The sequence below is a fragment of the Oculina patagonica genome, chromosome 12 (assembly GCF_052425735.1).
Source record: "Oculina patagonica isolate OP01 chromosome 12, crgOcupat, whole genome shotgun sequence".
NCBI lineage: Eukaryota > Metazoa > Cnidaria > Anthozoa > Scleractinia > Oculinidae > Oculina > Oculina patagonica.
Window position 1 is genome coordinate 4605985 of NC_135769.1, and position 17663 is coordinate 4623647.

Below are 17663 nucleotides of genomic sequence, written 5' to 3' on the forward strand. Positions count from 1 at the left end.
ACTTCCCCTGTATTTGGGTTTGATTAATCCTCCTAAAAAGTGCGCAATGGTTTCTGGAATAATTTTGGCGAACAGTAAGTTAATGCAGGAGCACTCTGTTTAGTGTGCTTAAGTTATTTTCTCTCTTTTTTTGTCGAAGCCTGTTTCTTGACAAAGTTACAACTTTGGAGACAATCTTTAGCTAAGCATTGCAAAGGTAATGAGCCGAGGAATCGATACTTAAGCCTTGTTTCCACTTGCAACGCAAGCACAAGCGCTAGCACAGACGCAAGCAAAACAGCTCTTATTTCACCGTAAAAAATGTAAAATGTAATTTATTTACCCACGTAACACCGAAGAGCTTAAAGCTCGTTGAGACATGTACGTGCATCGAAGATCGAATTGGAATTTGGAGTGTTGGTTTTTGTGGAGGGAGGAAAACCGGAGAACCCGGAGAAAAACCCTCGGAGCAAGGACGAGAACCATGACACCGAACCGGAATCGAACCCGGGCCACATTGGTGGGAGGCGAGCGCTCTCACCACTACGCCACCCCTGCTCCCTAAAACGGCCTCGGCGCAAGCATAAGCACAAGCACATGGAAAAGTGTCTTCGTATTGCCCTGGCTACACTTGTTGAATGTATTTTATTTATACTGGCTAGGTCAGGTAATCTTAGACGAAGCTAGTCATTTAAACTGAAATTAAAAGAAACAAAAAAATAGCCAAGAAGAAAATGGGTGGATTAAATAGAATAGAATAATCCCATAAATTGCTATGCTGAATAACTTTATTTGACAATCTTTGTTTAACAGCATTTGCTAGAGAACAGACGGAAAACTTGTGATCGTTTGTTGAAACCGACTACTTAAATGAACAGGGTTTAGCTACAACTTTAATATTCATGTGGCCTTTTAACTCATTCAGGACCTTTTAAGCGTAGATCACGACAACGGACAACTGATTACAACTCAAATGATTACACATTTTTAGCGAAAGACATAAGATACATTCGATAAAAAAATTTGCGTCGGGCTTGCACCTAGCGTACTTTAATATTGACTCAATTGAAATAATACTGCAAAGATTTCATCACGGTTTTCTTGAATTTCGCCAGTACGTTAGTGAATGCCATGAGACAATTAAAGATTTGCACGACTACAAGTTCTGTTACAATTTTGTCTCCTCATTTGACCTGGCTTCATTCACTTGGTCCTCTGATACTCTGTCCGGGGTTTTCTGAAACAAATTAAATCAACAAAGATGTTATTTAGAAGACGGCTGCCCCTCCCCTTTCAAAAAGAGAGAAAGCTGTACTTTTATCCTTTACTGGCTGGAAGAAACGCAAGTGTACAGTTTTCTTAATGCGATCGATCTAATCTAAGTTTGATTCCAAATGGTAATAAAGCGTGTGTTCTTGTACACACGATTGATCTTCTGCACAGATCTTTCCCTGCCTGCTTAGGTTAACAATTTTGCTCAATGTCCCAGCTTTCTTTGCGCCATGTTCTTTTACGTGATGCTACCTTTCAGAACTTTCAAACCCTTGCCCCTTTTATGATCATTACTGCACAGTCCCCTCATTCAGCAATTATCGTGTTTCTCCGGTTTATTGCTGTTATTAAAAACTAGCCATGGTATATTGCAATTCCCGAGTTCTGATTGGTTTATAGGCCATGGTATATGATTTCATATACCATGGACCACAAATATGGTTGATGCACGCGTCAGCAAAAGCAGCCGGGAAGCTAAAATATTGCAATTCTTTGGGTGTTTTTAATAAAACAATTATTCCATTCGCGCTTGTTGGATATGAGATAGCTAAAGCCAACTCGACGCTACGCGCCTCGTTGGCTATCTACCATCTCATATCCAACGCGTGCTCATGGAATAATTGTTAAGTATAGATCAGGGTGGAGAAAGGCACTATGAGAAGATAAACCGGTAATAACGACTGGGCAAGAACCTGCTAACCATTAGATTCTGTGCTTCCATTATTTACGATTGCAGTGGCTCATAAATGAAGTCATTAACAGTTATTAACTCCTTGTTTTACCTGCCAGATATCATTTTCATCGTTGGCATCATTTTCCTCTTCCCAAGTAAATTTGTGACCAGGCAAAAATCCTCGTAACCAAGCCTTTATCGGGAACAGTAGCATGTGATCCACTTTCTTAAGTCGATCTTGTTTGGTTTCTTTAATGAGACACATTAAGAATGGTTATATATAGAAGTTATGGGGTAGAATGGTGGGAGCTAGCACAACCAGATGATTCTAAGAAAGCTAGCCGTACTGAATTGAGAAGTGCGCCTACAGTGAAATCTCGATTTCTCAAACCCTCGACTTCACGAACGTCTCGTGTAGTCGAGGGTTTGAGGGTTTTAAAGCGCTGAATGGCATGGCACCACAATACTTAGTTAATCTACTCCAGCACTATACTCCGACCAGGCAACTTAGATCATCATATCATCATCAATGAATCTGTTGGTTGTACCGAAATCAAACCTTAAGTCTTATGGAGAAAGATCTTTTCAAGTTGCCGCTCCCAGACTATGGAATACGCTTCCAAACAAACTAAAATCTACTAAATCACTTGACGTTTTTAAAAAAGAACTTAAAACATTCCTCTTTAGAGAGGCCTTTTTAAATTAATTATATTTTGTTTTTTAATCCAAAGTAAATTGTAAATTATTTAATTAACATTCTACTTTCAAAATTGTCAAGCACCTTTGAACTTATAAATGCATTGAAATGGCGCTATACAAATGATTGTTATTATTATTAACGCCTCGATAACTCGACCCAAAAGTGGTCACCCTTTCCTCAGTCGAACGGTGCAGGTTTACCCCTAATTTCTCAAATCAACTTTTGTTTCCCTTGAAGGCTTGAGAAGTCGGGAATCAGTCAGTCAGTCAGTCAGTCAGTCAGTCAGTCAGTCAGTCAGTCAGTCAGTCAGTCAGTCAGTCAGTCAGTCAGTCAGTCAATCAGTCAATCAGTCAGTCAGAGAGTCAGTCAATCAGTAAGTCAGTCAGTCTGTTTGTCTGTCTGTACATGTCCGTCTGTTTGTCTGTTTGTGTTTTCGTCCGTCCGTCCGTCCGTCCGTCCGTCCGTCCGTCCGTCCGTCTGTCTGTCTGTCTGTCTGTCTGTCTGTCTGTCTGTCTGTCGGTTGGTTAGTAAGTCGATTTGCTTTGCAATTTCAAGAACTAACTACACATTATTTTTTAGAGAACTTAAAAAAAATAAATTGCGTAATTTGTGGGAGGATGATTTTCACTACAATAGCGTGGCCACGGAGTCAAGCTCGAGGCGTCATGCAAACCGGCATGACAAGAACTCAGTCAAACTCCAAAGCAACTTACAACGAAGTAAAATGACGTTTACAGCGATCAACGCAGTTAATTATATCTAATTAGTCAAATATAATTACCAAGGATCAAACTTGAAATCAGTCCAACAACAATCGCTGCACCAAACGACACGCCAGAAATCCACAGATACGACAAACTGTAGAGATCAGCTAATGGTGTGCTAAAAAAAAACAGCGTCATAATGGTTTAAAAGTGCATTTGAGACCAGATTTGGAGAAGTAGCTTGTGATATTATTCGTGTCATTAATTTGTATTATTGGGCGAGACAATTTACATTCAGAATTACACAAACAATTACTATTTGGAACTGGCGCATTATCAATGCAATTTGACTGAGAGACATACTGAGGTCAGTAACTTGGGATAGAATGTGGTCCCTTTAAATGGAAGAAGTATTACCCAAAGTTGCTTTATGCTATAGATACTAATGATAATTTCTCACACTCCTCACTCGTTAAATCCTCTTTAGATTTGAACAGATTCGGACACCTTAGGTATAAGGGACGGACCATTAGAAAAGTGGAATATGTTTAAAAAGAAGTCGAGCAAAAGGTTACCCCTACAAAAAAAATTCCTGCACAAGCAATGTGCGTAAAACAAATTCGAGCAAGCCGAAAATCCCCCACCCCCTATCACTTTTCTGATGGTCCGTCTTTAATACAGGCACACCCACCCACTCCCAATAGGCGGGCAAAATGCATAGATAATTCTCATGGCATGCAACCGAGATAAAAGCCGCCTCTTTAGCTTGGAGTACTACCAATCCATACTACAGTGTTATAGATCGTCAAGTGGGAAAAGTGACCGCGATTTCACAGCAGTCAAACACAAAAATCAAACACCACTTCCGGTTAAAGCCGCCTGCAAGTTTGCAAGTGTTAAAGACAATACAGTAAAAACCCGCGTATAAGAACCTAGGTTTTTTTCAAGTTAGCCTAAACAGGTTCTTATATAAATGGTATTTAGGGTAAAATTAGGCTAACTAGATTCTTAATTAGGTTCTTAACTTTTGTTCAAGAAAAAAAGTAGAATTGTTAAATGATCTGTCTTTAATGTCCAATAACAGTATTCTTGGAGGCTTCGGTAAGCAAAATACTATACTATTTTAATCTGATTCTGTTAAAATCAAACCTATACTGTAACCTTCACTGTATATTTTTGAGAAGATTTTTTAATTCTATATTTTTGAGAAGATTATTTTTTCTTAAGAACCTGTTTTAGAATTTTAGCCTAAAATGGTTCTTATGTGAAGGGTGGTTAAAAATGAAATTTTAGCCTAACAGGTTCTTAAATGTTAGGTTCTTATACGCGGGTTTTTACTGTATGTGCCTGCAAGACTTCTTAAAGAAAGCGTTATACTGAAAAACAGTAGTGGAAAGCAATATTACCATTCCGATGAACTACGAGCTAGGAAGGCATGCAATTATTACCTAATTCTCTAATCATACTAGTCGCATGTGACGTATAAAGCTTAACTTTCAGATGAATGTCTTAGCTGTTGTATTGAAAGCGAAGGATTTCAGAAATTCAAGACGTTTGTAGGCTATGATTTTGGACTGCGCGCACGCGATAAGGTTGGGACCATATTCCATGCAAATTTGTCAGTAGTTGCTACCCTTAATCTAGTTTAAGCTTGTGATAGGACTTGCTGATAGAACGGACATTCCCTGACCGATCGGACGCCTGGGTTGGTATGAGGTGAATAGAACATCGAACTAATGAACCGGGGGGGGGGGGGGTACTCCCTATAATGGCCTATACTGGGAGGCTCCGCCCGAAAGGGGTACCTTTTTCAGGCTTCAGGTATATAAAAGGGTAGGGATTTCACAAGTTTAGGTATACGAAAGGGTTTGGAAATATGTCATTTAGGTTTTTGAAAGGGCCTTTAATCAAAATATTTCGAACAGATGCAATTTATGGCTATATTATTTCAGGTTATTAAGCGCTACTTGAAAATGTCATGAAAACGTCATGTTTTTAAGTCTATACCATGACTTTCAGGTATATGAAAGGGGTAACTTTTTTCATTAAAAGGTATACGAAAGGGGGTACAATTTCTGCCAAAATGGTATATAATATAAAAGAGTAAGGGGTCAGACCTCGGGGCGGAGCCTCCCCGTACAAAACGTTTTTAAGTACTAAACGGGCTTATGAACAGCCATGCCATTCTCGCTCAATAATTCGATTTATTTAGGTAAGCAAAACTGCCGAAGTCTATTTTTACCTTGTGTATGGCTTGTAAGGGTTCTGGAGCAATCCGTCACCATACTTGGTCAGAATCACTGACCTGTTCATATATACACCATTTACACTGGAACCGTTAGCTCCCTGCAGAACATCCTGATAGAACGGACATTCCCTGACCGAGCGGACGCCTGGGTTCGTATCAGGTGGATAGAAAACGGAACCAATGAACACCCATGCAGACAGCGAGAAACCAGCAAAGACTCCGAGGTAAACGCCCTGCGTGAAAAGGTTTAAAATAGCCGTGATATTAATAAGGCTTACAACCACCTAAGTTCGCCCATACGACAATTTCCTCCAGCCCCAACAGAAATTCAGTCAGTTTCCTATTTGGAAACCCCAGCGTTACTACAACTTTCTCCGGTTAATGCAACTAACTACCACCTTTTGGAGACCAAACTAATATTCTCTTTAACAATTATTCTGCTCGCGCTTGTTGGATATGGGATGGTAGATAGCCAACGAGGCCTCGTTGGCTATAACTATCTCATATCCAGCAAGCGCACGTGGAAAATCAGTTTATGAGGACGATTCTTTTACCTTCGAGTTAACCCTTGGCACAAACATTCCGAGTGTAATTGCTGCAAGCATGGCTCCGCCGCAGATTCCAGTTATGCTGTAGGCAAGCTAAAAAGACAAAAAGGTATATTTACTTGTAAAGAACCCACTTATTCTCAAACAAAAATTAAATACTGCTGGCTTCTTCTTTGAAAAAGAGCATTTATACATTAATATAGTGACGGAACTGTCGAAACAAAAGTGTGGCTATCAACGATTATAATCCACCAAAATTTTTCGCGCGTGCGAAGTAACTTGTAAAATTAAATAGAGCTGAACTGAACAACACTACTGAAAAGCGAGTTCGGGCGAGTGTTCATTTCAGATACTCGATCGAACCTTCTTTTGGCATCGCTGTTTCTTTCGGCAGCTACTTGTTTTTAATTGTCGTGACAACGATGCAGATCAAACTAATAATGTTCAATTTCTCAGAAGATACAGTTCGGCAGTATTAGAACATAGCCCAAGTTTTGGCAATTGTTTTAACATCGGCCGAATTGATCGAGATCAAACGTCAGATATTAGATTTATTAGATGTCCATTGTCAATAGATCCTCTGGCGAGAAAGCGTACTATGGTAGTCCCTGACTTTGTATACTTCTCTCTTCGCACGTTACACGTGTTATTTCTCATCCTTCGCACGATAAGTGTGCATTGACACGGTAATTCGCACGGTAATCGTGTGTTTTTTCGCACGGCTACCGTGATTTTTTCGCACGGTAAGCATGTGTTTTTCGCACGGTAAGCGTGCTTTATTCGCACGGTAAGCGTGCTTTATTCGCACGGTAAGCGTGCTTTATTCGCACGATAGCTTTTGTTTTCGAGTACTGACACGGACCATTGTCTAGTCCTTTGTTTTTACCGTGTTCTAAAAAACAAAAGGAAATTTTAATGAGGGATTAACTGAACACGGTTGTTCCGTGTTAAATCGTGTCTCTTTTGTCTTACCGTGCGAGCGTGTCGTGCGCTTGTCAACACCAAAGTGACCAAAATCCCGTGGAGGGTCACATTTTTTAACAGACCAGCGCGCAACATTTTCTAACGCCGACAGAATTACTTTGACGTTTTAAACCTTTGAGAAAAGTTCTCCCATAATGAGCGACCCTTCGTGAGAGTATTTGAAGGATAATAAACACAATATTTTTCAATTGGCTTCAAAAATATGCACTGACGTTTGTCCTTTGACATGATCTGTTCCTCAAAGATCACAGTTCACTGTTCACTTCTGGGAACAGATAATGTCCGCGAAAATATACCAGTACATGTTTTTTGCGCCAATATGCATCGGAGTTGACTGAGGTCATGTTATTACCTGAAGGACCATTGTACCAGTGTATTTCACGGCAAACGCTCCCGCCATTACGACTCCACCAAATACAACAGCTGAAAATGAATAACACACGAATACCAATTAGATTCTTTATCATTTGAGCCATTTTGGGTTTGAGAGAGAGACTTGAAAAAGGTTGATGAGATGGTTTAGGTTGGTGCTCATATGATCGGCCCGATCTTTTCTATCGCATCGATTGTTTGCAAATATTGAGAGGATTGTAGGCGATCGAAGCGATCGGGGGTTCTCATATGATCGTCCCAATCGCCTGGTATGAGCGAAGGCCTACGAAAAACAATTATTTTAGCCTTAGATCCAACACAATGGCAGCCTTCGATGAAAGAGAAAAACTCATGTCCTCCTATCCGGCTTTTCAGTTACAATTACATTTTTACGGCGAAGAAGGGAAAGAGAAGCTAAAAGAATGGAACACGGACGATCAAAGCGATCGTGATCGCCCCAATCTCCGCAGACGTTAGCGATCGCCTGTGTAATGTTCTCATATAATCGCCCAGATAGCAAAAAAATTTTCAATTGACAAAGATGATAAAAACAATCGGGGTGATGATATCAGTGAGAACCAGCCTTAAAGAAGTAGAGCTGGCAATATAAAACAGTTGTTAGAATTTGCATTTGATTTGTGCTCACCCAAGATTTTACTGATTTTAGTAGCCTCGAGATCAGTCAGTGTCACCTTCTTCTTAATGATGTCTTCCAAGGTCACTAAGGCCATGGCATTCAGGGCGGATGATATTGTGCTGTAAAAAAAAATATAAAATATGTTTAACAAACTCACAGCACTTAATCAGTTTTGCATGACTGGCTTTTCGAAGATGATGGATAACATAATAATGATAATCAATTTATATAGCGATTTTTTATTTGTTTCCTGTCCTTTTTTTTTCCGGGTCTTCTTTTGTTTTTTGTGGGCCCCCGTCAGTAAAGGCGTTACTCTGCGAGCCAAGGGACGGGGATGCTTGTCGAAAAATTTGAATCAAACCCCTTAATGAAAAAATCAGCTTCCGCTGACCCCTAGAAGAGACCATTTTTTCTAAATCGCCAAAACAGTATGAAAGCACTTTTATTCCTCCATGTGCAACGCTGAACGAGACCTTGATGGCTTAAAATATGAGCGAGTTCTGTCCTGTACCTGTACACCCTAACTGAGACTAAAATCCGTAAATTACACCGCTAAGCAAGACGACGAACGTCCTAGTTCCTTTCATATGGGAGTCCCTCCCGGTAGTGTAGCAGCTCTCGTCAGCTTGTAATTTTACTGGTCCTTAAGCGAAGCATTTGCTATTGTTTTGGGTGCTAGCGGCATTGTTCCTGTTGTTTGTTCTATTGTTTTCTCGGAGGGTAGCGAACCATTCATGTGAGACCTGGCGACAGTTTCTACATCATCCGTCCCTCCTCCCTCCGACCCGGAAGCCAGACTGTACCTGCATGCAGCACAGTAGAGACAAGCGGTAAACATTCCGGGCAAGCCTTTCAGATGTCCAAGTTTGTCAATGACAAAATACGGAAGAACCTGCCCAAAGAATTCAATACAGAATAATCAATATTTAGTTTTTCTTACGATATCGACGAATTTTTAAGGAGACAGAAGACTAGAATTAAAAAGTTGCTCAGAAGCATGTGGTACTCCCTTCTTCTTCTGTTTATTATGCTGTACAAGGTGGTTATTCTGAAACCCTAGTGTGTGACCATTCAAATGAAAGCTACTGAGCAGTACTTTCAGGAACTTCACGAACTGTTTATTATGCTGTGCAAAGTGGTTCTAACTTTTAAGTCTGTGGATGAAACTCTAGTGTGTGACCGTTCAAATGAAAGCTTGTAAGCGTACTTTCATGTGGTACTGTTTATTATGCTGTTCAAGGGGGTTCTAGCTTTTACGTCTGTGGATGAGGCCCTAGTGTGTGAAAAGCTGTTGAGCAGCTCTTTCGTGTTTTCGGTTTGTTATTTTTTTGAGCAATACTTTTTGTAGTACTGTGCATTGTGTTGTTCAAGGTGATTCTAACTTTTAAATTTGTTGATAGAACGATTAACCATAATGTGTGACCATTCAAATGAAAGCTACCAAGCAGTACTTTGCAAAACCACAATTTCCATTTTGACTTAGCCGATATAAGAAGTGTAAACGAAAACAAAACTTTTAAACAAACTCGCCGCCGTACTTTACCTGGTCTCCTCTTGTGATCTTTCCTTGTGCTTTTAAGTCACAACCCGCATAAGTTGCAAATATCACCATTCCGTCCAATGTGCAGATAGTTATCACGAGAAACAGACCTGGAATGTTCAGCCACAGCGCTCTAAGAAGCATGCAAGAGACGGCTAGCGTTAGTATCAAAACCCTTTTCTCCTATTCGCCTACGTATTTTGAACGAGCTTCTAGCTCACTAGTCGTTACGTGGTTAAATGATTGATTGGTTGAGTAAGTTTTTGAGAGTATTTTATTGCATGTCCAAACACCAAGGAGAGAGTCGAAAATACGACGCGCAGCGGGAGTATTTTTGACGAACTTCCAGGTGTTCGGAAATGTGATGTACTTTCTTAAGTGTTTGATACGTCTTCTCAATTGAAACTAATAATATAAATGAACGGGGAAAAAAACAAAGAAATAAATTGAAACCGTAAAAATCTATGCTAAGTAAGATCACAATAGGCCATTACCTAGTTACCCTTTGCCTCTGTTTTAAAACGAGTCTACGTGCGAAACCATACAAATGAAAATGTGTTTGATTTGCATGAAAATGGACCTGTTGGTGAAACTCATTTTCATATGATCTGAATGGTTTTGCACGTAGACTCGTTTTGAAACAGAGGTAAAGGGTAACTCGGAAATGGCCTATTCAAACCACAGAGACAGTTCTGATCAATTCTCGTTCCCAGAGCCCGCGTCCCCCGAGACCAGTTTTGTTTTAACTTGATGAATTATTTCGATTTTGAGAAGAACATGTATTTAAACTATTTCACAGCTAGGTCAAAGGATAAACATCGCTTAAAAAATTGTATTCCCAGCAGTGACAAACCTTACTTCTTTGCATCTCTGAGCGTCTTCACTGCAAGATACCGCTGAACAAAATACTGAGTTGTGGCCCAGACGGGTAGCAAAGCGATAGTCCCTCCCATGGTCAGAGTCCAGAAAGTGTTACGAACTCTGGGGTCTGGGTTGAAACTGTTAAAAACAAAAGCAAAACAAATCAAGTTAAGGGTAATTCCTCTGTATTGCATTGCGCATCCTGTATTGCGCATAATTTTACGCGTGCTTAGCGTGCGTACATTAAGAAAATGGCGGCTTTTTCCTATACGGCTTGGCTCGCAAGAGAGATAAATCGTCGTTTTTGCGTAAACGAGTACCGGGACTTATCATTTTTGTCCACCCCTCTGAGTCCAGCAATCACCTTCTTTTTACAACTAAATAAATATAAACAAACTTCTTTTGTAGAAAAATAAATAATAAACGGAAATGTGAACTTAGCCAGTACTCGTGATAATAAAATTGCTGATATTGTAAAGAATTATGGGGTATATTCAAGGTCTTCCTGCTCCTAAACGAATACTGGGACCCCTCTTTTTTATTTCAAAAATAAAGTTCTCTTAGGATGAGCAACCAGTAGACAAAGTTTGAGCGAAAATCTATTGTCAGATCTATTTCTGTGGAATTACCTTAACTTGCAATGTCAGCATACAAATTCCCCCTTTTGCCTCCATTTATGATCATTTATTGCATATTGTGCTTCTTGGGATAGGGATCGGGGAACTTCAATAGTGTCGCAGCTCTCGTAATCTTGTAATTCTACTGGTCCTCTAGTATAGCATTCGCTACTGTTTTTTTTTGGGTTGAGAACATTGTTACTGTTGTTTGCTCTATTGTTCTCTCGAAGGGTAGCAAGGCATTCATGTGTGATCTTGCGAGTGCTGTTATTAAAAACTCGGTGATGGAACAGAACATCTCTTAGAACCTCTGCCGATAATTCTAGCTAGACTGTATATCCTCGTGAATTAACTAGAAAAACCTATTATTATTTATTTGCCAGGATGGAGATATTTTGGCAGTCAAGCTAATACGTACTCAAAAAAGTTAATTCGAGAGTGGTTCTTATTGATCTCCCAGACTTTCTGTAGACCGCCTACTTCTATACTTCCATAAACAGCTACGATGATGAGGCCTGCCAACATTATCACCGACTGGAACACATCTGTCCAAATCACTGCCTTAAGACCACCCTAGATAAGAACAAACATACATTTAGATGGTAAATCTAAAGGAAACCACTGTTGGTTTCTAGTTATCGGATGGTTTGAGAAATCGGGGCTTCGAGAAATCGGGATTGCATCCATGAAAACTGCAAGCGAACGGTTTTATAAACTAGAGTGAATTACCAGGATTTCTCTTGCTAAGAAATATCACTGCATCTCTACAATGTTAAAGATATGATATCTTTCACATGTGAAGATATCGATTTCGTCACGTGTACTGACGAGTTTGCCATGTTTCAATGCTGAATGAGCCAAAGTTTACCAATATTAAGTCGAAACATCTTCGGATCTTCAGTCCTAAGCAATCTTCGGAAAATGTTTGGAAACATTCGTATGACTTTCGGACAACATGTTAAAAATCTTTGGAAATCTTCGGAAATGGTCGGAAATCTTCGGAAAAAATCGTCAAAAATCTCGTTATTAGTAGGTTTATAAAAAATAAACAAAATAATACATGGTTGCTGTTTCTCCGTCATTAAATATATCTTACCAGAGAAGTGTAAAACGTGCACACAGCGCCAGTAGCCAGGATAGAAACAGTGAGTGGAACGCCTGCAACTAAAATAAAATAAAAGTAAAATCATACGAGTGGTCTCTCTTGCTAGCGAAAAAGTTGGTTTTTTAAAGCGCGCATAAGCAAGCAGCGAAGCAGCGACAAGAGCGGCGCAGCCGGAGTGGTAATAATTATATTAGTTCATTTGCTTAAGGAACAAAAGTTTGGTTATTGGGTGGATTTACTAGTCCAGTTTGTAACTAAATCCCTCTACTCTGCCCTACTTAGGGAGGCGCGGTTGTCTAATGGTTAAAGCTCTGGACTCCAGATCGAGCAGGCCGGGTTTAAGCCCTGGCGAACTGAAGTCGCTGCGTTGTGTTCTTAGAAAAGAACACTTTACTCTCACAGTGCCCCTCTCCACCGAGGTGTATAAATGGGTCTGGCGATCTAACCTAAGTGATAGATCTAGACTAGCATCCCATCCAGGGTGAGGAGAATACTCCTGAGCCGGGTTGTTCGAAAGCCGACTAATACTAACTCAGGATTATAAGTTGATTGATAGTTTAATTTCTCTCGTATAAAAGTGTTATTATTTGTGAAGCTTGAGATTAGTCGACGTCAAAACTAGAACACAGAAAATTTAAACAAAAAATCCCCCCAGAAAAGTGAAAAAACTCAAATAAAAATTAACGCTAATCCTGGATTAGCTTAATCGCGCTTTGAACAACCCGGCCCTGGTCGCTTCATACTACTGAAACCAAAGCTAAGCACTGACCTGGTGTCACTAAGCTCGAACGTAAACTTTACTTAACTTAGCTTCCCTTCTACCCCGCCCCCCCCCCCTACTTAGGGTTTGAAGCTATTTACGGCAGGTTGACGGGTTTTTGAAACTGGATAACTGTTAGTCATTTTGCTTGCTGTTAGAGCAGTTTTCAATGAGTGTCGTAAAACCAAAACCAAAGTATTACTCTGGCCAATCACAGGACCCAGACAACCCAGTGAACCAATCAGAACTCGAACCAAATACATGTAGCTGGACGAGCGGGGACGTGCGCGAGCGAGTCACGATTGGTTTGGTTTTAGTTGATTGGCTGAGAAAGTGGTGCGAGATTTTAAGCCAATCACTAAGCATAGTAATGCAAAACCAAAGCAAACGCAATTAACTTTCGACACTCAAGTAAAAACCGCTCTATTTCTCGCTTACCAGCCTCCAGTGCCAGCGATGGAGCAAACAACGCCACGAACAGGTACAAAGTCTGCGTGAGAATAAGTAAAAGATAATTAAAAACATAGCGATGACCTGGGGACCCGAGGGAAGAAGAAGAAGAGGACGACCAAAGACCACCCGAGGGTGCACAGTCGAGAAAGAAAGGAACTTAATGGCGCGAAATCTTGGACTGAGGTACGAAGAGCAGCAGAAGACCGAGAAGAATGGAGGCGCTCTGTAGAGGTCTTATGTGACACCTAGTCACCATAGTATATCAGGCAAGTTTGGTCGAGCTATGGTTCGTATTAAAATACCCATGGCGAGACCAAACGAGCCTGATATGCAATGGAAGCGTACCAAAAAGGTACGATTAGGTATAACATGTAATTAAAAGTATTCCGGGACATGATGCAGTTAACTGGTCAGTTCAGTCTCTTGTGAGCGAGCTAGAAACTGGCTTTACCGCCTATTCCTTCGTGTTTGTTTCCTTGCGTGCATGGTGTTTTTCACTCGTTCTCCACAATTTGGGAGAAAAGAACAACATGTTTTCGTTAAAGGTGCGATGTACAAAATTAGCTTCTACTCGTACTAATGAAAACCTTTTAAAATATTTCAATTATGAAGAAGAACACCAAACAGGTAATGACAAATCAAAAAGAGAAAAAAGATGTCTGGACAGAATTACGAACTACGAACAACGAGTTTTGAAATTTAATTAGGCTGAATCTGTTACCCTTCACATGTGAGCAAAGTTTGCTATATCCGACGTTTTCTGTTAGATGCGTTAGGTGAGTTGTGAGCTAGTAAATCATGGTAAAATGCGAAAAATTTTACAATACATTTTGCAATTAGGAGAAGGGAAATTATCCTCTACAAGTCCGACTGTGTTAATATACTAAGTTTCACTATAAACGTGAAAATTTCCCGTTCTGAACTGACGGTTGGTTACTACAAGGTGTGCTTTATAAGCAACAATTCCACTGCAGAGAGAGAAAAGCAATTCATAGCAGTAGCTTGCGCAGATACGTACCACTGAAAGTAAAAAGAAACCACATCCCAGCATTCTCACACCAACGGAAAAACGTCGTTCAAGGTACTACGAAAACAACAAAACAAAATGAATGATAGGTTAGTGAGTTACAAAGAATTACAAAATGGCTCGGTTTTCAATCTCTTAAAGGAGATGTCTCATTAATTATTCACTGGGAGGAGATCGCGTGTTTTTAAATTAATTTTCATTCTTTTTTAGCCAAACCTAGAATACGGTTTCGTTTTCCTAATGGGACCATACTAGCCCTGGAATTGTAGGGGCCCTACAAGGGGTGTCGAATGGTCTTCTTTGCGAGCACGAGCATTGACAAAAGTTAGCCTTGCGAGCAACGAGCACTTTTCATAAACCTACATCCACTAAAAACTGAGCATGCGAGCACTTGTAAAATTATGTGACCACGAGCAAACGAGCACCCACTAAACTTTTGCGAGCATTCCGAGTAAAAGCCGAATTTTGCGAGCACTGCAAAATTTTGAATGACCATTCCTGTCGCCTCCTACAGTTACTGGAAGAAGGACTTTAAATCAAAAAATTTCGGTTGTCAATCAGTCTTCACTAGTAAATTCCTCTGAGTGTTCTAAAACATGTTTTGCATTGTTTTCTTTTGAAACATAAGAGGTACTCTAAAAGTCTAATCGTGTCGCTCGTCATGGAATTCTTCCTCGGGACGGAAAAATTGCGTTACTGGGACTAGCCTGCGTGCATGCAAGTTTACGCGTTCTCGATTCGGGAGATGGTGCGTGATGACGTCAGTGGACGTCTTGTGTTCAGGAAGGAAATTGGTGACTTTTGCACTTAGGCCAAGGGAGCTACGAGAGATTTTTTCGGAGGGGGGGGGGGGGGTGGGGGTTTGGAAGCTATATAAAACTGGTGAATGGATACTTTCAGGTTGGTTTTACATATTCGTGAAATTTGTGATAGGGAATTGTTTTATCCTCTTCACTTTTTGAGGGAGGGGGTAAGGGGGTGAATAGGATTTGCATGTGCTGTGTTTTGGATAAATATGAAATTACGGCTTTATTAGCAACTCCTAATGATGGAAAAACATACATTGTCCCGATTTTGTCGATTTCACCCTGTTGGACGGCTTTACATCGCTATCTTGCTATCTGTGGAAGGGGGGGGGACTCGCTAACTCTGGAATTAGAGGGTAGGAGGGTACTCGAAAGTTCTCCTAGTATTGAGTAAGAGTATGGTTTTCACGCTAAGTTTTAGGAGACCTCTTTTAAAAGGTCAGTTGGCCATTTCGTGAGGTTGATATTTATGAATATGTATATATGAAGCCCTTCTCAAATGTTTACCAAACGCAAACCATTCCTGGGTAGCTGCGATCATGTATCAGACAGACGTGTGTTCTGATATAGGATATCAAGTTCTAGGTCAGGTCCAATATGGACATGTACAATAATATAATTATTTGGGTCTATAGCAAGGTATAAATGGTTCAAGGAGAGCTAGCGCGCCAAACCCCTGCCAAGAATTTAAGAGGAATGCCCTCTTTCTTTCCTTACCGAGGGACGACCTTTTCATTTATGTGTCAAGTTTTCTTCTTGACGCTGAATTTTGACACTGTTTGAACATTTGGGCAAAAGGGTCACAACGATAAAAGTACATGCGTGCAAAAATTACTAAAAATATGTCCATACCTCGTTCACAGAAATGATCTTAATCCTTCTGAACATAGGAATGTACACAGTGCTTGTAGCTGCGCAAATCAAAACGTAGCTCACAACAACTAAGTAAAACTGTGTACCGTAAGTGTAGATTTCACCTGGCAAGCCCAAAAGGGTTATGGCTGAGAGGAACGACACCAAAATTGATACCGCAACGGGCCAGCTTTTCATTCGACGGTCCCCCAAAAGATATTCGGCGGTTGTCTTTTGTTTTCCTCCGGGTCCACAACCATACCATATTCCGATCAGAGCCGAGATCAGCAACATGATCGAGAATACGACATAGTCAACGACACTGAATCGATCGTCAGCCATGTTTTAGCTCGATCACGGCCGCGACTCAAGGACGAACGTGCTGTTCAAAACAAAGAGCACGATTATAATAGTAACAGAACACCCCGGGTCACATTCTCGCGAAATTGAATACAGTGTGCCTCATATACGTTGCATGACGAATTTTAATTAATACTCAATTAAATATGACAGATTGTAACAAGTTATTTTGCTGGGATTATATAAGGATCAGTGGATTTACGAAATGTTAAAGTGCCGCGCCGCTAGGCATATTAGCATCAGTGCTCACTATGAATCTAAAATTTGTTGGCAGATCTGTCGCCTAAAAACCCCGAGGGCTATTACAGCAGACGTGACGTCGATCTAATCCTAGTCTCGCGTGACGCAAGTTTCCTTCTCTCCGCTGGCTTAAAGTAAGTTACGTTCAGGGTTTGATGCAAAAGGCATTTACACGCACAATGACATTGTCATTGCCAACGTCCCCACACCTCTTTCCCAAAACCGTGACAAATTTCGCTTCGATTGAAAACGACTTTAATTGAATAATTCAGCGATTTTAAACGCTCGAATTAACCGGGACTTCCTCAACAGAATCGAAAGGCGATCATCATTTTAGCACCATATATACCCGGATTTGGGGGGGGGGGGGTACACACCGTATTAGGGCTTATAGGGGGTGGCTCCGCCCGATTGTGGTACTTTAGTTCATTCTTCTGGTATATAAAAGGGGAGGGATTTCACAATTTTAGATGAAAGGGCAGGGATATCGGTCATTTAGGGCTTTCATTAAAATATTTCGAACAGACGCACCTAATGGCTACATCATTTGAATTTATTAAACATTACAAAAAAGGCATCAGGACTTGCTGTTTTAGGCATATGTCATGTCATGTCGGTATATGAAAGGGGTACTTTTTTCAGTAAAAGCCCTGGGAATGAGATTGGTGCCTTTTATGTCAAAATGGTATATAAAAGGACAAGGAGTTAAACCTCGGGGTGGAGCCTCCCCGTACAAAACTTTTTTGAGTAGCCCCCCGGGCACATATATAATGGTCATTTATTTCGTTCCCTCAAAAACTAAATCTAGTAAATCATACGTCTCTTTTTAATCATTTCTTGCGGTTTGTTGGGGCTGTCTCCTTCTTCCAAATCTATGATAATCTTCAGTTAAAACTATATGTAGCTCTACTTTTCTGTTTCAAGT

The 17663-nt window shown here is 40.4% G+C and overlaps 1 protein-coding gene across 1 annotated transcript; it reads right to left on the minus strand.

Moving 5' to 3' along the window:
- Positions 1 to 749: 749 nt before the first annotated feature.
- Positions 750 to 16589, minus strand: LOC144631758 (sodium-coupled monocarboxylate transporter 1-like). Its single transcript, XM_078490310.1, has 15 exons — positions 16139 to 16589; positions 14472 to 14537; positions 13439 to 13490; positions 12232 to 12299; positions 11554 to 11708; positions 10516 to 10656; positions 9661 to 9790; positions 8921 to 9009; positions 8127 to 8236; positions 7461 to 7531; positions 6131 to 6217; positions 5571 to 5809; positions 3406 to 3506; positions 2034 to 2173; positions 750 to 1216 (listed from the first exon to the last, which is right to left on the minus strand). The coding sequence occupies exons 1-15, from the start codon at positions 16478 to 16480 to the stop codon at positions 1148 to 1150; spliced, it is 1860 nt and encodes a 619-aa protein (XP_078346436.1). The 5' UTR covers positions 16481 to 16589; the 3' UTR covers positions 750 to 1147.
- Between the last annotated feature and the right edge of the window lie 1074 nt (positions 16590 to 17663).

Bases quoted from the DNA above. Each gene is read 5' to 3' on its own strand.
- LOC144631758 (XM_078490310.1), bottom strand. From the start codon at position 16,480: ATGGCTGACGATCGATTCAGTGTCGTTGACTATGTCGTATTCTCGATC. The intron at 9,010-9,660 runs GTAAAGTACGGC...TTCTTTGGGCAG, and splicing joins AGATCACAAGAGGAGACCAG to GTTCTTCCGTATTTTGTCAT. The intron at 5,810-6,130 runs GTAAAAGAATCG...CTTTTCACGCAG, and splicing joins TGCCAAGGGTTAACTCGAAG to GGCGTTTACCTCGGAGTCTT.